Source organism: Bactrocera tryoni, chromosome 1 (genome assembly GCF_016617805.1).
Source record: "Bactrocera tryoni isolate S06 chromosome 1, CSIRO_BtryS06_freeze2, whole genome shotgun sequence".
Taxonomy (NCBI): domain Eukaryota; kingdom Metazoa; phylum Arthropoda; class Insecta; order Diptera; family Tephritidae; genus Bactrocera; species Bactrocera tryoni.
Genome location: NC_052499.1, coordinates 46,774,773 through 46,799,878, shown reverse-complemented (window position 1 = coordinate 46,799,878; position 25,106 = coordinate 46,774,773). Strand labels below are relative to the sequence as shown.

Here is a 25,106-nt window from a genome sequence, read left to right as displayed (position 1 = left end):
TCTTTCAGGAAATTTGTATTCTCCCTTTACCGAACTTTAAAGACTTAAGTTATTACGCAAATATTTAAATTTTGGCCCGCACAGTTCCTGGAAAATAATCAGCTGCCAGGAAGCATCCCCTTTCGTGCGTTAAAATTTGCAATTTAGTGACATTTATCAGGGTTCCTTTTACATTTTAATGTCTTTATCGCAAGTTGTCACTCAATCGGGAATACCACCCTCTTGGTGGCGGGTAAAAATGATTAATTAGTACAATTTAACAATTCATGCCACTTTTCTGCTGTTTTTTTTATCCCCTTACCATTCATAGCACTCAAAGCCTTCTTGGCCCTCAATTCATTAAAGGCGTTATTATTTCAATGGAAAAAGATAAAATCCAACGCTCTTTAAAGATACAAATTCTTTTTAATCTCATTTGATGCCATTCAACGCTTATTTGTTTATTTTTTGTTGAGCTCCACGCTTCGCTTTCGTTTCGTTCGTTGATCCTGACGCTTACAATTCTGTTAATGTGTCAGATTTTTTGCACGATTTTCGATTTTGTTGCTTTTGTGAATTCAACAACAATTGATTCATTAAATTTTTCAACGTTGTTCCGGAGTAAATGAGATATGTGTTGCTGTGAAATGTGTGTTGAGGCGTAGTGTGAGAATATCATATGTTTACTGCATTCAAGCGTAAGGTAATCAGTTGAATCAACTCTAACTTGATTACATTAAATGCACGTCTGCTTATTTTTTAACTACTTATGTAAATGGGTATCTAAGTGCAACTAACGGACATGAAATTCACATTAAAGGTAAGACATTTAAGTTGAAAACAGTGACTGAACTGGGCTAAACATATCTTTAATGAGAGAGTTGTGTTGGCGATCTAATCAGTTTATGCACTCTTGATCTAATGCCGTGGTCTTAATTTAGTTCCTATGTAGTGAATGCCGAAACAACTTTTTTTTAGTACTATCCCAAACCATACTTAAAGTCTGATAAGATTTTGTTTTTTCTCTTTTCTGTAAAATCATAATAAATGAATTATTCGACTCGGGATTTCAAGGGCTCTTAACCATATAAGTCACCATTGACATAGGGTGAGGTATCTTGGTGACCCAAGACTTAAAAACTCTGACTTGTTTGTTGTAGTACGATATGAAAAATTACTTACTTCTGAAAATCATAAGCTTTTTGAGTCTAAACGATGTTGGGTCAATACAGAAGTACAAACTTCAAAACCAACTTTATGAAGTATTCTTCTTGTCCTTGAGATATCTATCAGCCTCTACCATTTTGTGAGGGTGGTGAAGTTCTGTTATCACTATCTTATAAACATAGTAATTCTGAAGTAGACAAATATTCGAATTTATACCATTAAAAATATTGAGATCAGATTTATACTGAAAATTTGGAGCTTTCCTTTCAGTTTGCCTATTTGTTATTGACTAGTGAAGTTTTTCCGGAGCCACTTTTATCTGAAAAATTGGAGTTGTAAGTAAATTGGCTTCCAAATATTTATATACCCGTTATTATAAACGTACCATTGAGCTACAAAGAAGGTGACTGCTTATAACGCTTGGTACTTCCAGTGCCAGTTCTACAATGCTGTGAGGGCATAGAGACGTAAATAATTGAAAAGTTAGAGATCAAATATCCTTCTGGCTATTAAAGACTTCATGGCAAACTTAATAGTGGAAAATGAGTGACGAAATTCCTTCTGCCTTATACAGGCTGACTTCTGTTGCTCGAAAACGTCGGTAAACTCTTTTGCTCTACCTTGTTGCATGTTCAGATGGACCAGGGAATGTCGAAAAAAATTTCGTATACAAATGTGCGTCAACTCGTTTTACTGCAGATATTTTTAATTTTCTTAAACCATTTTGTTGTTCTCTTAACTTAAAGCCGATGGCCGTAATGAGCGTTGAGGCAGCGGTAAGCCTACATATATACAAAGTTGAGAACATTACACACACACACTCATATACAGTGATAAAAACAGATACAGAGGCACTTGTAACGGCACTTGCCGTACGAGAATACATATACTGTATATAAACATATACGGTAAACATTTCACCGCTGTAGGTATGCTTAATACTGCTGCATGCGCTTGTATGAGTGTCCACTGCAGCTGCAATTTGGGGCACGTAAACATTATTTAATGGAGATTTAATTACATTTACAACCTTAAGAATAAACACACACATGCCATACAAGCGCATAAATACACAAAATCCACGAAAATGGGCAACGTGCAACATGCAACATGAAGCGCGCTAACAAGCTGGCAAGCGATCCAGTTTATGTCCGCAGCAAAAAGAGAAGGAATCATGAAAAAATAAGCGAAAAAAATTAAAAATGCTTAAGAGGCGACCGCAGCAAAACAATAATATGGGCGGCCAACATTGCACATATACATACGTACTGTACATGTGTGTGTGTGTTTCCTCTCTTTTTTTTGCTTGTTTGACAGTTTTTCTTGTATATTTAAGGGGTTTTTCTGCTTCTCCTTTTAATGTAATTTTTATATGAAACGCCTTGTCGCAGAATCGACATTCATGAGTGCTTTGCTTTCAACTCTTCAGCTGCCGCAAAACTATGGGCCGGAGGCGTTGACTTTATGGGCGAGGAAGTTTTCATGTTTTACCTGTGAATATACATACTTGTACAGTATAGCGCATGAATGCAGTGTGGCATGGGTACAAAACACTGAAACGAAAATGAAATTAAGTTGAATTTGATAGTGTTGTTGTTGCCAATTTAAGGCCAAAAAGTATGACAAAATATAGGAAATAATGTAAAATTTGAAATTACAAGTAAAAGTATAGTTACGATTACAATTAATTAAAATTAAAACTACAAATTACATATTACAAGTTACAAATTATAAATTACAAATTACAAATAACAAATTACAAATTATAAATTACAAATTACAAATTACAAATTACAAATTACAAATTAATAAATTACAAATTACAAATTACAAATTACAAATTACAAATTACAAATTACAAATTACAAATTACAAATTACAAATTACAAATTACAAATTACAAATTACAAATTACAAATTACAAATTACAAATTACAAATTACAAATTACAAATTACAAATTACAAATTACAAATTACAAATTACAAATTACAAATTACAAATTACAAATTGCAAATCACAAATTACAAATTACAAATTACAAATTACAGATTAAAAATTACAAATTACAAATTACAAATTACAAATTACAAATTACAAATTACAAATTACAAATTACAAATTACAAATTACAAATTACAAATTACAAATTACAAATTATAAATTACAAATTACAAATTACAAATTACAAATTACAAATTACAAATTACAAATTACAAATTACAAATTACAAATTACAAATTACAAATTACAAATTACAAATTACAAATTACAAATTACAAATTACAAATTACAAATTACAAAATGCAAATCACAAATTACAAATTACAAATTACAGATTAAAAATTACAAATTACAAATTACACATCACAAATTCCAAATTAATGAACTACAAATTACTAATTTCAAACTACAAATTACAAATTACAAATTACAAATTACAAATTGCAAGTTACAAATTACAAATTACAAATTACAAATTACAAATTACAAATTACAAATTACAAATTACAAATTGCAAATCACAAATTACAAATTACGAATTACAAATTACAAATTACAAATAACAAATTACACATTACAAATAACAAATTACAAATTACATTTGGCATCACTGTCAATATCTGTTGCTTACTGCATCCTCTCGCCATTGCTTCCTGACACTTGTTGTTCGTATGCTACACTCTATCTCCTGCTGGATGCCTGATTTTCTTGTAATTAAAACGAAATAGCCTGCATAATGTGAAAGTAATTAGTAGCAACAGTGATGGTAGTGAAAATAGCCGTAAAGTAGTCGTATTAGCCGAGAAGCTGCTGATGAGGGTATTAGTGTTCTGATATCGCACACACGCACATACTCATCAAGACTCAAACGCGTCCCATCAAAAATGCAATTTTCAGCTGTTAACGGCGATTTTTTGTTTCTATTTAATTCTACTCAAAGCAGAAGCAGAAACCAAAGCCAAAGTGGCAACCGAAAAGCTTGATTTTCCATGCGATGTGATAGAGGCGACAGTCGGGCAGCTATGAACAAGGCATCGCGCCAAATCTGCAGGATGCATCCTGGCTGCCAGTTCGTTCATTCGTTTTAATGCGGTTGCTCTGGCGCTGCAGCAATTCGCTCGACGCCACAAAAACACAAAACCAAAAATAAACACACTCAAAAAGGCGAGAATTTAAATAAAACGCACACACACACACACTCTGACAAGATGGAAATTATTTTCATTTCCCGTATGTAAACATGGCTCTGACATTGTGCTCTATGTGTGGCACACTAATTAGTGCGCGGTTGCAACTTGCAACTAATGACAACTACTTACACTGCGCGCCATAAGTTTGATGCCGTTTGGAATTTTTGTTGCATTTACGACTTTAGGGAAATTGAAATTGCTAAAGAGGCGTATAGCCTTGACTCTTTAATGTCTAGTAGCGAAAGATATGTTATAATTTCAGAGAAATGTTTTTTTGTTGCCTACATTTAGGCAATTGGTGTTTTTTTTGCGATTGCCAAGATTTCGGAATATCTACATGGAATCAGTGAGTACTTCTACAATTTTTGTAGCATGCGTGTCTGGGTCGAATACTTTTGAGTATTTCTAATAGATACGGGTTTTGAAGTCAAAGTTTGTATACATCTTCTATACATCAACACTACCCTTGTTACCTTTTTATACCCTGAACAGGGTTTATTAAGTTTGTCACGAAGTTTGTAACACCCAGAAGGAAGCGTCGGAGACCCTATAAAGTATATATATAATTGATTAGTTTGTTGAGCTGAGTCGATTTAGCCATGTCCGTCCGTTCGGCCGTCCGTCTGTATATATACGAACTAGTCCCTCAGTTTTTAAGATATCATTTTGAAATTTTGCAAACGTCATTTTCTCTTCAAGAAGCTGCTCATTTGTCGGAACTGCCGATATCGGACCACTATAACATATAGCTGCCATACAAACTGAACGATCGGAATCAAGTTCGTGTATGGAAAACTTTCACATTTGGAAAGATATGTTCACGAAATTTGTTATAGATTATTTTCTAAGGCAGTAATGTAATCTCCGGAGAAATTGTTCAGATCGGATTACTATAGCATATAGCTGCCATACAAACCGAACGATCGGAATCAAGGGCTTGTATGGAAAACTATCGCATTTGATGTGGTATCTTCACGAAATTTAACATGGATTACTGCTTAAGGTAATACTTAATATAATCTCCGAGAAAATTGTTCAGATCAGATTACTATAGCATATAGCTTCCATACAAACTGAACACATAGTTACTTAAAGAAATGCACCTGTGAAGGGTATATTAGCTTCGGTGCTGCCGAAGTTAACGTTTTTTTTTGTTTACTACTGACAGTAGTACAGTTTGTGCACGCATTCCCGTCTTCGGAGATTTGGTTGAATATTCGTTGTAGTTTTTTGTAAAAAGTTTCCTCACTGAAATATCAGAAATTACTCTATCATGCTCTGAGCTATCGTACTCGCCTACGCGCGGATGTGGACGACTGGAAGTCAGTTTATGAGCTCCATCAGACACTTTTATGGGTGTTTGGGTCTAGCTTTTAGAAATCTATTAGTTCAAAATAAGCTTTATGGATCTGTTTCCGAAAAATCGTTAGATAGTTTGGTAAAACTAACAGAACATCGCTTCTAAGTCGACGTGGAGAGAAGAAACACTAAGTCTGTATGACTACAAAGTACTGTATTTCTTTCACTTATTATCATAGTATGAGAGTAAGGACCGCAATTACATCATCTTCGTTTTATTCTTAAGAAATTTTCCATTCAAGAGATCTTATGTGATATTACATTTAAGACAATAAGGGCAGCCACTATTTGTCCTCTCGTTTAGGTTATGTTTGGTTTTAAAATCGATCTTCAGATGTTCTTTAAATATAAGCGAGATCAGAGTGGAAAGATTGAATCTAATAAATATGTGAAGAGGCAAACTCGTCCGAGGAAAAAAGTTTTCTGTTTTAAATCTCACCACATTTTTCAGGAACAGAACAGAAATCAACAGCAGAGTTGTCTTCTGCGATTAGGTTTACTAGATAAAATGTAGTTTGTTTTATATATTCCAAGTATTATGGTCCTAACCTAACCTTAGAACTCGCAGACAAAGAAACAGAATGAGTCCCGCGATTTTGTCTATAAGAAGGTTGCAGGAATCAAAGCTACGGAAATAACTTAAGATGCAAAGCGTCAAACAGAGGATCGCAACACAAGCAATTATATATATAGTTGAACTTTCATATCCGAAGTTAAGTTTCTTTGCTTTCCTATATAAATTAGGAGTATAAGTCACTACTTTTGCCAGAACTCAACTTTTTCTTCGGAACTAAATTCCGCCTAAATTGTGATTACTGAATCCTTGAAAACATTAGAGCTAGCGCTGAAACTAATACTAATACCATGCACAGGTAACAGCCACTGAAGTAGCAATAAAAGTTTCCAACAAAATCAGCAAGCCAAGCTCCACACCCCACCGAGGGAAAGGCAATGTCATAGTCAAATTCTAACCAAATTAATGTGCTCACAATGCCTGTCATCAGGTGATTGCCGAAATGGGCGCTGAATTCAGCTTTCGCTATGGAATTTGCCAAATATTGCGCTGTCGCTCACCTTTTTCGCATACTTTTTTGTTGCAAATTTTTGCTGTGGTGAAAATTTCGTAAATTTGCCACACGAATTTCAGCAACATTTTGGTCACATTTCACAATGAAATTTGAATTTTGAAATTCGAAAGCCAAAGCATTTTGCATATTATTAACTAAATAACCGAATGGGCGCCCAACCAATGCACCAACCGACCGACATATCGACCAGCCAACAGACTACGCATTATCCTCGTTGTAACGAGCGAACCACCGTTCACACACACACACCTACACCGGCAGAGACACAGACGCATGAATGCTGACTGCGGTCGGACTTTGCGTAATTTATGGCTTTCGAACGAAAAATGCTGAAACTGCCGAATGCCAGCTGCGGTGGCGCCGAGCACCGAATGGCAGCTGTGGCATTGCCCATCTGCGTGGCAGAGCGATACACTGTTGCAGGCAGACACCGTTGCACAAATACAAGTACGCATAGTGACGAGTGGGTGGCACGGTGGCGCTTGCAGCCGCACAATTGATTCGCCTTTGGTTGCGTGATGATTTTGGAAAATTTATGATTTGTGCAAACTGATGAGTAGCCGAGTTTAATTTCCTGATCGTTTTTCAATTTAAAATCTTCACGCTGCTGCCAGGTGTATGCCGCCTTCGCTTGCCGCGCCCGTTTTGCGTAGCGGATAGCGGGATATTTCAATTATTATTACCAGTTTTACTTTTTTCTTGCGTTATTTTGGTGTTGCAAGTCCGACTTGTCACACGCCGAACACCACACGCTACACCAAGCGAAATTGGTTTGTCTCGTTGCGCGCGCTGTCATTGTGCCAAGCAGAATACAAGTCTGTCATTTGTCATATGTCACGCGTCTGTGTTTATGTTGCCAATAATACATACACTCCGCTAGCGCTCACCCCATGCCCCTGTCGCGCGTGTCCCATTTAAGCCACAAACATTTGCATAGCGCAACGCACCGTCGCAGTGTTATTGCTTTGGCCGCCTGCTTTCGCTTGATTGTTGTTTTTGTCATAAACCTAAATGTCAATAGTTGTGCAGTCGCCTGCCGAGTTGATTGTTGTCATTGCTGGGTTTGTTCATTGGTCATTTGGCCATAATTTAGGCGCTTCCACACGCTACCGCTCCCGCTCGCCGCAGTTTTTAATTACTCATCGCTGTTTCGTGCGGGCATTTTGCACTCATTAGTTCCGAATTGCTGTGCGTTGCATATTAAATTTGCAATTTTCGTTCGACATTTACAAATCCAGTTTTCAAAATGTGTTCAATTGCCTGTAATGAAATTGGGAAATGTTAGGTTACGATCAAATTCTTGCGTAAAGTTATTGTGGGAGTGGTCGACCGTATGTGTATGTGTGTTAAAAATCATTGGGATTATAAATAAGTATACTAATAAAAGCACGTGATGTGGGATAATTAATACAGGTTTAACGACTAGTAAAAACAAGTCCATTATTTTTCCGATAGATGACTGAGGTAATCTTTTTTACGTATTGCTTAAGTGTGATTGAATGACGCTAGATGACGTTGGAAAGATAAAATTTCGTAGTAGAAACTCCTCCCAGACAGTTTTCTGATTGCTTCTCTCAGTATTGTTTGAGCACTCGTTGAAAACGGAGAAAATTCTCCATACGTAACATTTTTTCTTCGACGAATTTCGACGAATATATCGATAACATAATCAAAATCGTCCAGTCCGACAATCGTGTGAACACAATTTTGATTGCTCAGATACTAGAGATTGCACAAAAACACGTTTAAGTAGAATTATTTATTAGTCTTTGCTTCCGCCGTTTTTTTTTTTGTAAATTTAAGGCTTTATTGTATAAAAATGGTTACAAAAATGTTACTCAAAATATTGGCCGTCGCTAGCTACTACGTTTGACCATCTTTCTGGCAGCATGCGTATTCCGTGACGAAAGAACTCCTCATCTATCGAGTCGATCCAAGTATCAATCCAATTTTTGACTTCTTCATAAGAACTGAGGTGCTCGTTAGCTAGACCGTGTGCCATCGATCAGAATAAGTGGTAGTCAGATGGCGCCACGTCTGTAGAATGCGGCGAATGGGGTAAGATATCCCGTTTCAGCGCCTCCAAATATTTTTTGACCACCTTTGCGACGTGGGGCCGAACAATATCATTCTGGAGAATGACTTTAATGTGTCCTTCCTCGTATGGCCGTTTTCTTCTAGTGCTCGGCTCAAACGCATCAATTGCGTTCGGTATCGATCTCCTGTGATGGTTTCACTTGACTTTAGCAGCTCATAATATATCATCCCCAGCTGGTCCCACCAAATGCAGAGCATGACCTTGGCGCCGTGAATGTTCGGTTTTGCCGTCGACGTGGAGGCATGTCCAGGCTTTCCCCATGACTTTCTTCGCTTAGGATTATCGTAGTGGACCCATTTTTCGCCGCCAGTTACAATGCGATGTAAAAATCCCTTTCGGTTGTGCCTTTGAAGCAGCTGTTCACATGCAAAGAAGCGCCGTTCGACATCTCTTGGTTTCAAGTCGTAAGGAACCCAGTTTCCTTGTTTCTGAATCATCCCCATGGCTTTGAGGCGTTTTGATATGGCTTGCTGTGTCACTTGCAACGATTCGGCCAATTCCTCTTGGGTTTGAAACGCATCTTGGTCGAGTAATGCTTCCAATTCAGCATCTTCGAAAATCGTCTCCCTTCCACCACCATGCCGGTCTTCGACTTCATAATCACCATTTTTAAAACATTGAAACCATTAGCGACATGTTCTTTCAGGACAGCCTCACCGTACGTATCCGAGAGCATTCGATGAGCCTGAGCCGCACTTTTCTTGGAATTAAAAAAGAAAAGCAAAATTTCCCGCAAATATCGAGAATTCGGCTCAAAAAGTGAAATTTTCAGTTGACAATATTGAAGTTGCTATAAGTTGTTCCCTTTGCTGCCGAATTCTTATCTCAGATTCGGGTTATAGCCAAGCCACACATATCGATAACAGCTCACGAGAGCAGCTGGGAGCTCGGTTAAGAGGTTCTAATGTCTCTAATTTAAAGCACTAATCTGGCACTCAGTGATATTACCTGTTCTTATCAATGGCGAATAATTTTTCTGGTGAAAAACTTGCTGCAGGAGAAGCTTGTGAAAACCCACATTCCTGATTCGTCTTCTTCAAAATCACCGTGGTGTAAGAAGTGGCTATTAAAGTTTCGTGGTTTCCACTTATTTGCATTTAGTTTTCGGATAATAACTATTGATTATCGAATTATCGATAACCAGTTATCCAGTCATTTTTGTCAACCATTTGATGTCTATAAGATCCAAAAATAAAAGTTGTCTAATTCTTCCTAATGCTAATATATAAATCGCTTTACTTTTTATTTTCAGATGTGACAAATTTAGAATATGTGAACGTCGTCGCCGAAGCAGGCAAGAATGTAACAATTCTCTGTCCGGGCGTTTCGGAGCACTCGCTGGTCGATACTTTGGTCTGGAAGACCTCTACAACAACAATAGCGCAGTTCGCTAATCGGATACAACATTTACATAGTCCAAGAGTAAGTAAACAATCTACAATCTTTATAAAGTTTTACAGAATATATATATACATATATATATGGTTGAGAATATAAGTATGTAGAAGTAAGGAGGAGAATGGTTGAGAGAGTGTGTGAAGTTAGGAATGTAAGGAAGAAATGAAAAGAGGAAACAAATCATAGAAATTGTGCAATTAAATGTATATCAATCTCTTCTTAAGGAAGATACATAAAGTTACAAATCAACTAGGGATCCAACTAGGGCGACAACTATATGCAATTTTAGAAGAGTTTTAATTGAAAAGATAATGCCTGGATGATTTCACCCCGCCTTTCACTGTACAACTTTGGTTATTTGCGTCCGTCAAGATATGCGCCTCACTGAATGTGCGCCTATTAGACAGTGTTCAGCCGAAATGCCTACAATTGCGATGAAATGAACTTCAAATTTACGGCAGGTCCACAGATCCAACGCTAGGACACAAGAAAGTAGCGTATATCCAATAGTCATATCCAATTTTATAAAATTGGATCACAAGCTCATCGACTCTGTCGATTCCAAAGATTCCGCTGTAGGCAGAAACCAAAAATGTCGATTTAAAAATTCGCTTGTTGCTACTAAAAAAGAAGTCAAACGCTTCCTGACTAGTCTTGAAAACACTATCAACACGACAAGTATAGCCGCTCTCTAAAGAAATTTGTAGATCAGTTCAGTACATCTACTGTTGCCTGGATGACAGCCGCCTCTGCATTCCGATCAGTATGAACCTGATAATATTGACAACGTGTTGTAGGGTCTGTTTTATGCTTAAAGGTTTCATAATTATTTAAAAGATTTATTTAAAAGCACTCTACGTGGAAAAAAATCCTGAGCTTTACTTCTCGGACTGCGTGGTCTCCCGGAAAAAAATCTCGGTCATCTAATTCAAGATTTAATGTGTTTAAGAAGCAATATAATGCAGGTAATTATATTTGTTAGAAAGCGTCGACTGCAAATCCAGAAAAACATTAAAAATCGTCCTCACAGAACTCACAGAAGCGTTAAATCCTGTCTCACTACACAAAACTTTCCTACGACTTTATACCTTGAACACACAAAATACTTCGTCGCCAACACATGCAACACGTTTATCCCACTAAATCAACTCCAACGTGGACATATCTCATGTAAGACTGTCAACTAATACCCGCTGTTAGTTTACCGTGTTACTTGGTAATAGCATTAAGGCGCCACTGACGCTTCCTACACGAGCTGCGCCACTGCCACATACCTAAGATTAGCTGCTGACAGCAACTCGGGCGACGTGTCTTCGTCGCATGTGCTTGAATGTGTGTGGCAGCGGTAGTTCACCGAAACCCGTGTACACAAATCATTAGTTTAGTCCATAAAACAAAAGTTAATAGCTTCCCAAGCGGCCGAAGAAAAAAGCACCGAAGCTCAAAAATGAAAGAAGGTCGGAGCCAACGGCGAAACCAGCACGCACGGAAGGAAGAACGGAAGGAATATAACAAGCAAAGGTGAGAAGACGCACTTGCATGTTTAAACAAGTTTGCCGGCTGGACGGAGCCGGGCCGAGCTGGGCTGGGCTAAGCTTAAACGGCAGTCCGGGCAGCGGCAAGTATTATAGGCAAAGTTGCAATTGCTGCCGGTGTAGAATAATCGAAATGACTCGAAAGTGCAAAGTTTTTAAGGCGGACCTTGCAGTGGCTACACAACTAAAGCTTGCAAGGCAGTTGCTATGCTGAACATATAAGCGACGCCTGTAATGAAGGAATGCAATATGTTGGGGAGGAGAGGAATGTGCGAGCAGGCTGCTTGCGCTGGAGTCTCCTGCTCAACACTACGAGTATTGCTGCTTTCAATTTTAAGTGTCCCAGTATGCTATTTAACACATGCTTGCCACAGGGCATGTAAACCACATAACATACATATAAATATATAGTATATAAATATGTATGTGCGTGTGTGTGTGACCGGAAAATTAAATGCACGTGACATTGGTAGTGTCGTGTGCTGGAAGAATGTCTGCCAAGACTTGCCAATGCACAGTGCAACTCCCAAGTGCACTTTTAAAATAGTTCCTGTTAGGATTTAGTGCTGCAGTTCGTAGGTAAAAGGAAGGGTATCTACATGCAGGCAGTGTAATGAAATGAAGCCAAGGTAATAAATGTGGCTCAAAAACTTTTAAACCATTTGCCGTAATGATGAACATTAAAATTGTTGAAAGGCGCATACATGCTTACATACACACCTTTGCTGCGGCTGCTGACCCTGCAGGAAAATTAGAGTGATAGCATTGGAAACAGGAAAATACTTGTCATACTTATAATATAAATAGATTTTGGTCATAACATTAAAATTATACCCCATGATCATTTCACAAAGTTGTTAACAAAAAGTGAAAACATGACGCATTCAAAAGTATTTTCTTGTTATGAATTGACTATCATCTCACTGATCATATCACTAATTATTTCAATTTTGTTGTATCTGAAGCTTTACTATTGAAAATACGATATACGATATTGCTCTATATACATATATTTAACGACACAGATTTGAATATCACCGCTAAACTGACTGATCAATTTCAAGGAATGATCCATTTCGTTATCCCCTACCTTTTTAAAGCAGAAACACAGAAACATCAAATTCAATGGGGAATGTTATTATCATTCGAAAAAATATTCTTCGGCTTTTATTTTTCGAAAATTATCTCTTTAAAATTTGGCCGCGGGTACGTCTTATATGATCCAACCATTGAGTCTAATTTTCGATGACTCGTTCGTGTATTTCGACTGGAAACTGGCGAATGATACGCGCGATGTTTTGCTCCAAGGCCTGAATCGAAACAGGGTTGTCGGCATATACTTTAGACTTAACATATCCCCACAAAAAAGATTCTAACGGTATGATATCACACGATCTTGGTGGCCAATCGACCGGCCCAAAACGTGAAATTATCTGCTCACAGAAAGATTCACTCAACAAATCCGTTGATTGATGCGTTGGTGGGAAGTGACGCCGTCTTGTGGAAACCAAATGTCGTCGAAATCACGGACTTCAATTCCAGGTATTAAATAATCGGTTATCATGTCGCGAAAATGGTCGCCATTGACCGTTATGTTCTCACTGGCATCATTTAGAAGAAAAATGGACCGATGATTCGACTGGCCCAAAAACCAAACAGCTCTTGAATTTCTTCAGTTTGCCTTTCGTCCCAAAATGCGGCAGTTTTGCTTGTTTACATACCCATTGGGCCAAAAATGGTCCTCATTTCCGAACAAAAGTTGGCTCGAAAATGTCAAAATTTCTTGGAACTTTTCAGAAGCCCATAGAGTAAAATTATTTCTTGCACAAGCTTAATTTTGTAAGCCAAGAGTTTTCATACGTCAGTCCGACTCTTCACGATCTTCGTGTACACTCTCAGCCACGGCTGCTATATTTTCTTCACCGCGTGCTGGACGTGGTCTATTCGGTCGAATATTATCCATTAATGAATGCCGGGTCTCGAGATGGACGACAGTGTTGCGAATAGTACGCGCAGTAGGCCGATTATGTTGACCATAAGTTGAGCAAAGCGAGCGAAACACATCCTTTACAGAATGTTATTTTTCGTCATAAAGTTGAGCGATACGTAAACGTTTTTTAGGGGAAAGTCTTTTTATGATGAAATGGCATACAATACTGAACAAAAATAACATGACAGCTTGCCACGACTCACGCGTGATCTGTCAAAAGAAAGGCTATTGAAAAAAGTGTCTCTACTTGGATCACACGTTAATTGTCTAATTCAAAAACTCTTCAGAAAATTCTTCGAAATACTGATCATATCATCAATGTTACTATAAATTTCGAAAACGTGCACATTCAAAGCTGATGTTTCAGTTATCTCTAATATTAAATTAAATTTCAGATGCAAAGTTGTAGGGAAATGAAGATACGTTATTGATCACACAAAACCGATAACGTGGCCGATCCTTCAGTTCTCGCAAAATCTTTGATATATTATTTATGTCAGCAATGCTTAAAACTTTTTGACGCTTGTTCACTTTATATTTTTTAATAGTCCAAAACATGGAGGTCTTTTGAGAAAATTCTTGGGATCGATCGTATGGTTACTTTGTTATGAAATGAAGGTATGCTCAGTCTTGATAGGTTAACTGATGGAGCCTCAATTGTTTCTTTTAATCATATGTGAGTGATCGCTCCTCATAAACTCACTGATCATTCCTAATGAGTTTGTTGCTGCAATATGACTGTTTATTCTTCATAACTGCTCTAGTTGGACTAAAATCGATCCTGCTACACTGTCTTCCACCATACAGTAGTCATGTCTACACATATCTGCATTTATAGCTATATCCCGCATATGACCGTGTGGAAGTTTTCATTCAAATAGAAAATTATATTGCAATAAGCAAGACTTCGTGTTGTTGTAGACAGTCTAAAGCTGGGTACTGTCACAGCACTGAAGGCATAGGTATATGTATGGAAGCTAACTGACTCAGTGGCGGATTTCTGCCATCAATTATCTTAACAGCTTTCTACTCAACGCTAACTAGCGCGCTCACATGTGCATCCGGCGGTGAGCTTAAGCGCACCATGAGGAGCTTAAATGCACATACATGTGATTGTATGGTACATGTGTGAGTGTGGATGCTGATATGAGATGAAGGTGAATGCGCCCGGCATATATGTAGGTAGTTTCAAAATTATGCTCCAGTTTGCTTTGACTCCACACACGACGACGCCTTCGAGAGGCTACTAAAGGCGTCCAGCCTACTTACCGATATTACCGTTAGCTGGCGTGGCAGCCGCTAGCAGGCAAGCAACCAGGCAGCCAGACATTGAGTCAGCTACCAAACCAAGCAGGCAAGCAAGCCGGTGAGCCAGTGAGCCAGTCAGGCGGGCAGGCAAGTAGTCTAGTCAGCTAGTTAGCAAGCGAGGCGTGCAAGCAAGTCGGAGCCGTATAACCAGCCAACAGTTGCACGAAACTTTCAAGGCAGCGGTAAATAGTTAATTTTTTCGTTTTGCGCCGTAAACTTTTCGAATTTTGAAATTCCTGCGAAAGCCCACATACATACAAACATTTGTAATGTCAATAAAAATGTACATATGTGTGTATATATATGTTTCCATAACTGGTCGTGTGTTTATTGCATGTTGCAAGTGCCGCTCTCTTTTCCTGCGCTCAAGGCCGTATGCCAAGCAATCGTTGCTGCAACTAACTAATGCTTGCCACAAGGGCGCAAAGGAAGCGAGTGGTGTGGCATTTCTGGCAAATGTAAACTCTCGTATTTTCTGCCTTGCCATAAAAAGTTTACTCACATGTGTGCCTGTGTGTGTTTGTGTTGCTGCAACTCGACGGGCCTTATCATTTCCCCGCTGCAATTTACTTGTTTGCCAGCTTCTGATTTGCCTGCCGCGTACTTTGCTTGTGGTAATGGCTTTGGCTTTGGCTTTGCCGCTGCCGCTGTTACGCGCTGCACACTGCTTGCCACTTGCCACTTGCCAAAGTGTGCTCGGCTTCATAATTAAGGATAAGAGTATAAGAATTGTCGGCGGAAAGTGCAATTGTGGCTTTGCAAGCGGCATAAAATTATTATCGCTGTCGCGCGCATGCAAAGGCCCACTCACTTACACACACACACACACGTGTTGGTTGCATGAAAAATTACTTGACATTAATTAATTAATTTCAAAGGCAATGTAAAGTTTTCGAACTTGTGCAGTTAAGCAAAGAGCGCGCTGCTGGCTTCGGCGGTTTCACTGGGTTTGCTCCCCTTTCCCTTTTCGTGGGCGCTTTCCTTTCGTTGTTGTTGTTTGCACTTTTGAAAAGCGGTTGCGGTTAGGTTGGCAACTTTTATTACTTGCAACGTGTTTGCTCGACTATTTGATTATTTTTGCATTCGCCATAAAGTTAAATGGCATATTTATTAATTGCTTAAAGTAATCAAAAATTCATAAGCTCGAGAAGTGGAAGTGCTTGCATGAACTAGTATTTTCTCTAATTAAATGCCATGATTAACTTAAATACGAATTTAATAGTGTCTTGAGGAGTAAATTTACATTGTGATAAAAAAGCAACCGGCACTTGTAATTAAATTCCACGGCTAAATGATATTTCAAAAAAATATTAATTTCTAAGTTGATAAGACTGTCCTTAATTACTATGCCAAATGTGAGCGCGATCTGTCCGCCAGTTTGTTCACAGCAGCTGCTTAAGTCGTTACACCACAGTAGTGCTTTGCGATTTTTAAAATGGATAAAAATATTCAACACAGAATTTGTCTAACATTTTCTATTTACAAGGTCTGTCGCAAAAGAAACAGGACTGTTAAAAAAAACAACAAAAAATTATTATTTTTCAAAAGTTATATTTTTTTATTCAAAGTAGTTTACTTGTGCTTCGATACAGCGTTTAGCACGGTCAATTAGCATTTCAAATGAGTGTTTAAGGTCATTTTTCGGAATGCTCTTGAAAATATCGGTTGTCGCCTTTTGGAGACCTAAAATGTCCTGAAACCAGTGTCCTTTCATGGGCAAATGAAGTTCTCCAAATAGGTCAAAATTACGCCAGGACCCTGCCTCACGGTATTGTGGTCAAACACGACGAATGCGTGGCAAAAGACGCTTCTTAACACCAAGGTAAAACACAGCATTAATCGTTTGGCCAGGTGGAACGAACTCTCGGTGTACAATACCCTCGGAATCGTAAAAATAAATCAGCATTGTCTTTATTTTTGACTTCTGAAGACGACTTTTTTTCGGTGATAGCTCGTCTGGATGCTTCCATTCGGCACTTTGACGTTTGGTTTCTTGATCATATTGAAAGCAACACATTTCATCACTAGACACAATCGAATATTTGTAATTTATGTCTCGACTTCTTAATCAAGTCCTTACAATGTTGGATTCGTAGCAATTTTTGCTCTTCAGTCAATTTGTGCGGAACAAACTTGGAGCACACCTTCCCTAGACCCAATTTATCTATCAAAATGCGATGAATGGAGTCTTTGGTGATATTTAACTCCATTTCCATGTAACGCAAAGAAGATTTCGGCTCAATCTTAATAAATTCCTGCACTTTTTAAAAATTATTTTGGGTAATCACTGATTTTGGGCGGCCCGACTTCTGATCGTCACAGAGATCCGCACGACCTTCTTGGAATCGCTTAAACCACTCATGCACATTACTACGGGATAGGCACTGATCACCATACACTTTTTTCATCATTTGAAATGTTTCAGTAAGTTTTCCCAAGTTTAAAACAAAATTTAATATTTGCTCTTTGTTCAAAATGCATTTTACGACCGATGACCAAAAGCTGCTGTCACTTTTTGATCGATAACATCGATTGTAGTTATCAAATTGTCTTAAAATTTTTACGAAATGTCAACAAGAGATCAAACTTTTTATTTCATATACCCACCAATAGGTGACGCCACCAGAAACAGTTATATTTAAAAAGTTCTCTTTCTTTTGCGATAGACCATGTATAACGAAATGTCGTGTGCAAAATGTTTGCTCATGTTGGAAAAGACTTGCGGTGATTCAGTTTTATCAAAAACACCAGCCTAAGAATGGTACAGAGCCTTCAAAGACGGTGGAGAGAGATCGTTGAAGACATGCCTCGTTCCACCTTCGACCTTTTCAATGAATGAAAATATTAAAAATGTGAAGGAAATGATGCTTGAAAATCATAAGGCAAGTGTTAGGGAGATGCCAAGAGAGCTCGACATCTCTCGCGGGTCCGTTAGAATGATTTTGGTGGATATTTTGGGTATGAAACGCGTTCTTGCTCGACTCGTCCCTATAAAGTTGATTTTTTTTGTTAAATTTGAACCGTAAACAGGTCTCTTTGGATACGCTTGTTCGTGCGAATTCTTGTCCCATATTCATGGAGAGTATTATAGCTGCCGATGACTCATGGGTTTATGAGTTTGACAAGCAAACAAGTCAACAATTATCGGAATGAAGGGAAAAAATGAGCGGAAACCAAAAAAATCACGCCAAGGCCACTCAAAAATCACCTGTTTTCAGTCGATCATAGAGATAACACAAAATTTGCTGAAGAAACTGAAGCCAAAAAGTGCTTTTGAAAAGTGTTTCGAAGACTGGAAAAATCGTTGGCATAAGCGTATTACATCTAGTGGGAATTACTTTGAATAATGCCTTAAAAACACTGTATTCTTTATTTAAAATATTTTTAGTCCTTCCAACACCTTTTTTCTCAATAATTTTCAACCGAAAACTGTTACCCAAAAATGTGAGATTTTTTGAAAAAGTCGATAAGCTTTATATTCGTTGAAATCCCTAATTTATGACGGTGTTGAAATACATACAGCTACTGTGAGAAGTTTTCTCAAAGCAAAAAGAGACCCCACTAAACGATTATTTCGTAGTAAAAGGACGTTGGCAGGTCGAGTGATTAGTTGAAAGCTTAATATCATGTTATTTACATCTATGATTATGATAGCAGATCAGTTGCGAAAAGAGTTCGCAGACCCCAACGTTCCCCCTCTTTTGACTTTGTGGTCGTCTTTTTGTATTACGGGCCACTCTTGAGTCATCACTCACTTCGACTGCTTCATGAACCTAAGCCACTGCATCGCAGAGTCTACTCCTGGTGGGTTTTCTCTGCAGACGTCCGCCGGGATATACATATGTGGGTAGGATTCATTTGTTGGAGAAACGACACATAGCGAACTTCTATACAAATGGATCGAGTTTGAAGAGGAAGCTTGAAGGGAAAGTATTCTGTTGGAAGCTTTCACCAAACTCTTGCTCTGTGCTGCTCCAAAATGTAGCTCTTTTCAAGGTGAGGTGTATCTTCAATCCCCTAACAGTGCCACAATACCGGCCTTGAACTCAGCAAGCAAACGTCCGCTTTCAGCACATGTGTGGTCACGAAATACTTCCTGGCCTAACTCAAGGCACTTTGTGTAAATTTACTTGTATATTGGCCTGCTCAGTTAAGAAACAATTTACTTGTATATTTTGTTTCAGGTGTTACTTTATTCAAGTCTTTAATATTCTGTAGTCACAAGTTATATTAGCTTAATTCAAAAACTGTTGAGGAATTCAATCGAATTACTAGTCATCATATCAGCGGCACAGACAAAACTTTTGAAACTTTTCAGAACACGATATATTAATAGATGCCAATACATTTTGAAGAATACCTTGCTTAGAAAAATACATCGACCTCGAAATATATATATTCAATCAATAATATATTTCTTTCTCTATTGCAGATTCAACTTCTTTCGGACAATTTTGGTCTACAATTTAATCCTGCCATTGCCAGCGATACCGCTGAATATTTTTGCCTCGTCAATGATCGTCATATACCGGAGGCGATTGTGGATCTGCTGGTGCAAGGTGAGTGAAACTAAAATATGATGAAAGTACAAAAAATTATACCGAAATTTAAACTGCTAGCCCCAGACTAAATGGCCATAGCTACATAATTATATAATAAACTTTCAAAGGATTAGTAGTCTATTGGTATTCTAATTGGTAATATCGTTATAAATATTTGAATATTCCATATTTCCTTCCACAACATTTGTAATTTCTGGTACACTTATTTTTATGTGAATTAATTACAGACGTTCCCGATCCACCAGAGCGACCTTTGCTAATTAGCTTCACATCGCGTTCTGTGAATCTCTCCTGGGCGCATTCTCAGCATCCACGCAATGCACCAGTGACGCATTTCGTTATTGAAACCCGGTAAGTAGGTGATGAGTTATATGATTGGTCTAATAATAAACATTGTGACGAAAAAATACCCGCAAATTGTAATAAAACGCAAAATATTTAATTACTCACCAATATTACCTGCCAATTTAGCAAAATTTAATTACAATTTCCGAGTGCTTTTTTGTCCCAATATACATCTAGTATAGCTGTAAATAATGACATAGTAGCAACGAGTAGTTTTTCGTCACATCTAGGGTACTTATAAGTACAGTACATTCACAACCGATACTGTTAGAAAGGAATGGACTGTTCTTAGAGCCTTGTTGAATTATTGACGTTTAGTCTTCAAGAGTTTTCGCCAATTCGAGATTCCAAGCGTAGCCAGGTCCTTCTTTAACTGGTCTTTCCAACGAAGTGGAGGTCTTCCTCTTCTCTGCTTTCCCTCGGCGAGTATTGCGACGAATATGTTCAGAGCTGAAGTGTTTTCGTCAATTCGGACGACATAACCTACCCAGTGTAGCAGCTTTCTCTTGATTCTCTAAATTATGTCAGTTTCGTCGCACATCTCGTACAGCTCAACGTTCCATGAAATGGGATATTTGCCGTTGCCAATAAACAAAGGACTGTCTTCTTCCGCAAAACCCTTCTCTAGAAAACTTGTAAGGTCGAGTCAGCAGATGTAATCATCGTTCACGCCTCGCCACTATATACCAGGACGGCGATGATGAGTGACATATTGAATTTGGTTTTTGTTCATCGAGTGAGGACTTTACTTCTCAATTGCCTACTCAGTCCGAAAAAGCGTATGTTGGCAAGAGTGGTTCTGCCGTAGATTTGGACGTTGACATTGCTATTGGTGTTGATGCTGGTTCCAAGATAGAAGAAATTATCTACGACTTCAAAGTTATGACTGTCAACAGTGACGTGGGTGCCAAGTTGCGAAAGCGACGACTATTCGTTTGACGAATGGAGATATTTCGTCTTGCCCTCGTTCACTACCCGACCCATTTGCTTCTCTTCCTTATCCAGGCTGGAAAAAGCACAACTAACGTCGCGGTTGTTGAGGACAATGATATAAAAATCATCAGCGAACGCCAGCAGCTATACACTCTTATAGAGAGTCGATTAAGTTCTGCAGCTGGAATTATTTTCTCCACCATTATATTAAAGCAGTCGCACAATAGGGAGTCGCCTTGTGTAAAATGTCGGTTTGGTATCGAACGGCCCGAAGCCGTTCTTCCGGATCCTGACGGAGCTTTTGGTATTGCTCAACGTCAGCCGTATTAGGTTTGCGGGGATACCAAATTCAGACATCGCGGCATAAAGGCAGCTACATTTCGTGCTATCAAAAGCAGCTTTGAAAACGACGAAGAGTTGGTGTGTGTGAATCCTTTTTTCCAAGGTCTTTTGCAAGATTTGGCGCTTGGTGAATATCTGATCAGTTGATTTAGCTCAGACCTGCTACCCAGCCACTCTCATTGGACCAATTAGTTGACGGTGAGCTTTAATATTTTACACAGTACGCCCTCTACTAATTAGGACCTTATATGCGAAGTTGAGGAGGACCTTGTCCCACGTTAGTTGGCGCAGATTGCGGAGTCTAACTGTTTGTGGATTGGGCAGAGCACACTTTAACTCCAATCTCTAATTAGTTATTGGAAAATGTATCCCTGAGTTTGATGACTTTTCATATCACCAGCTAATGCATTCTACTATGAACCTGTATGTTTTCTTTCAGAGAACTTATGTATATCGGTCTGTCAGTCCATATATGTTGTGTCTTTGAACTTCATGTATACAATTATGTGTACATTGAGAATCTCCTACGAGAACTCTAAAATTAGTATGAAACTGGCCTTTTTAACCTCGACACATAACACTGACTGAATATTGAAGTGGTGAAACGCTGTATCTAGTAAATGTATAGTATAAATGAAGCGGGCTGCTAACGCCATATAGAGCTTAGCGTTTAAGCTCCATCATCTTCATCTAAGAAAAATGTAGAAACCACAGTTGCCGTCTACCAAGATTTTGATACCAAATATTATTGCAAATCACCCTGTATGCATTAGAAATATAGAATTATATAAACGATTTTCTTTGTCTGTTAAACTCGTATTATACAGAATGTTAAGTTTTTCACTTTCTACTCACCTCGGAGTGTTCTCTAATAGCTAAGAGAAATAGGTTTACAAATAAATTATAAATGTACACAGCATATAATTTACTAAAGATACTCAAATTATTGGCTTACTCAGAAAAGTTTTCATTTCCACTGCTTACTTGAAAGCGTATGTGTGAGTTCTCATTTAAGTTTCTAACAGCATTTTTTACACTTCCGCACAATTGCATGGTGCACACCTAGTCTTCCACACTCACACTCATTCACACACTTACACATTCATTTTTGCATTCAACAGATTCAGATACGCGCAGCCATATAAACGCAATGTGCTGGCATTTGTATGCAACAGAAGGTGTATTGCATGCAACAGCATAGCGGCTTGATAACTGTATAGCTATGCAAGCGATGAGTGAGCACCACGATATTGAAGGCATTGCGCAGTCACTCAGGCATGCAAACATACCTCCCCCCACCACACCATACGCTAGTAGCACTTTCATCATTGCCTGCATACATTTAGGCGCTGCCGAGTAACTCAGTTGCAACTTGCAACACGCATTTGTTGCAATTTAATGCTGCGGCAGAACCAGCAGCTCCCCTAGAGACGCTGAAGCGAAACCATAAAAAATAATACAAAAACAACAAGAAAATCGTTGTATTATCATTAAAGTTGATAGCGGGAGTTTGCGATAGCTGTTGCTCCCGCCTGTCAACACGCTGACTGTACACGCAAGCAAGTGTGTGTGTGTGTGCGGCTAAGAGCTCCCGCCAATCCATCAACGACGCTACATCATCAGTTCAGTGTACCAGCGGCGACATTGGCGACATCAGCGTCATACGCCATCATCAGTTGTATCAGCAGCTAACGTGATGACTTTCATTTTAATTAATATGTTCAGCGATGTTGCGCTGGAGGCTGCCTGTGGGGCCGTAGCAGTGGCGTGGATGCAAAAATCGTACAAAGTTGTGTGTGTGTGTGTGTGTGTGTGTGTAGGTATCGGTGCGCATTCATTTTGTATGTCACTGTGCCAAGCGCCCACACAAATGTAGAATGATGGCAACCCTGTGGGAAAGGATTAAGCTGCTGTTGTTGCTTGTGTACATATTTTAAAATGAAAATGCTGATATAAGGTTACATTATAACAACAAATTAGTACAATACTTCAAATTTTGTTTTTCTTTTTCATAATTTTCCATTTTTTAATGTTAAATTCAAAATATTCAGTAAAACCCAAATTTTCTGCTTATTTACAGTCGATTCATATTATTTTGCCAAAAACAGCGCTTTTGATTTCTAGCAAAAATAATCATAAAATCATAACTGTTTGAAAAGCAATAACTGTACTTATACATTATGCCGATAAAATTTGAAGAAATACTTCGCGCAAAATTAAATATTACTAATTTTTTGAAAAACGTTCCAAATTGAGTCAATTAAATTTTTATTTTTATACGCTCAATTAAGCTCGTATAATTAATATAATTGTAGTATAAACCGTATATTATTAGTTTCTGAAAAATATTAATTGAGTCAATTAACACTGTCTTCATATAAACTGAATTAAGCCAGCGTATTTATTATAATTGTAGCTTAAATCGAATATTACTAATATTTGAACTTTTTTTAATTAAGTTAATTAAATTTTTGTTCACACAAACTCAATTAAGTATGCCAAATAGTATCACTGTAATCAAAATGTGCTTTGAATTGAGTCAATTAAATTTTGGTTCACATGCGCTCAATTAAGCATGCATAATTATCATAACTGCAGTCTAATTCGAGTTTTTAATTTTTATTTTTTTTTTTAATTTAGTCAATTAAATTTGTATTCACATCCACTCAATTAAGCTCAGACAATTAGCATAACTCCAGTCAACTTCGAATTTTGTAAGTTTTATAATTTTTTTTAATTGAGCTAATTAAATTTTTGTTCATATCCACTCAATTAAGCTCAGACAATTAGTCTAAAATGGAAATTGTTATTGTTTGAGAAAACAAATGTAAATTGTGTCAACTAAATATGTGTTCACACACACTCTATTAAACATGCACAATTTAGTTTAAATCGAATATTATTAATGCTTACATTGTTTTAATTGAGGCTGTTAAATTTGCGTTCATGTACTTAATTGAGCCGCACAATTTGTAAATGTAGTCTATATAGAACATTATTTGTTAGCAAAAATATTTATATAAATTGAGTCAATTAAATTTTTGTTCTGATGGTCTAAATTAAGCCTGCACAATTAGTATTGGTTGGGAAAATAAATCGGGATTAATTCTTAATTGTTACATTCTTTGTGAAAAGTAGTGAAGAATATTATTATTTTTACTGCAAATCTTATGGCGATATAATTTTAGTTACATTTGTGATTGTAACATTAATCATTGTAAATTTTGTTCAATTAGTTGTGACAACTTTTCTTAACAGTTTTGGGAATTTGCTAGAAATTTGATTATAACAATAGTACCATGAAATTCTTAATCATATTTTTTTCTCTTATCACTGGAGGCATGGTTGGTTGTATCATAAAAGTGCTAAATAAATACTAATTGGCTAGCAGTTAACAATTTTGCCGTTTAAGCTTATTATAAAAGCCAAAATTGTTGAAGTTTTCTAATTGGGCTTACGGATAGCTATAGTTGGTCTTTACAAATTCAGCTTAAAATTCTTAAAAAACAATTATATGTATATGTTCTCACTGGTTCTCAGCTCCTTATTTAAATTCAAAATTTCCAACGCTCTTCAAGTCAATGCCACCAAATATGAGACTGGATTTCATACATAAATAGCTTAAGCATAATAAAAAGCTCGAATATGTAGGTTGTAAAATAAGAAGAAAAAAATGCAGAAAATGAAGGCGAAGCAAGATGAAAAAAGTATTCAGTGCGCCAGTAAAAGTAAATACAAAATAAGAAATGTTTCGTTGCGAGCATTTTTCGGCATGTTGCAGCATTGTAGCTCAACCTATTTATGCACTC

The 25,106-nt window shown here is 37.6% G+C and overlaps 1 protein-coding gene across 4 annotated transcripts in view; it reads left to right on the top strand.

Moving 5' to 3' along the window:
• The window catches only part of LOC120766559 (tyrosine-protein phosphatase 99A), a 531,852-nt gene that overhangs the window by 205,438 nt on the left and 301,308 nt on the right, over window positions 1-25,106 (top strand). For all 4 annotated transcript variants that reach the window (XM_040092152.1, XM_040092151.1, XM_040092146.1 and 1 more), the window contains exons 2-4: window positions 10,137-10,306; window positions 19,548-19,674; window positions 19,905-20,028. In XM_040092152.1, the coding sequence (XP_039948086.1) occupies window positions 10,137-10,306; window positions 19,548-19,674; window positions 19,905-20,028 (421 nt within the window). The remainder of the gene's footprint in view (window positions 1-10,136; window positions 10,307-19,547; window positions 19,675-19,904; window positions 20,029-25,106) is intronic.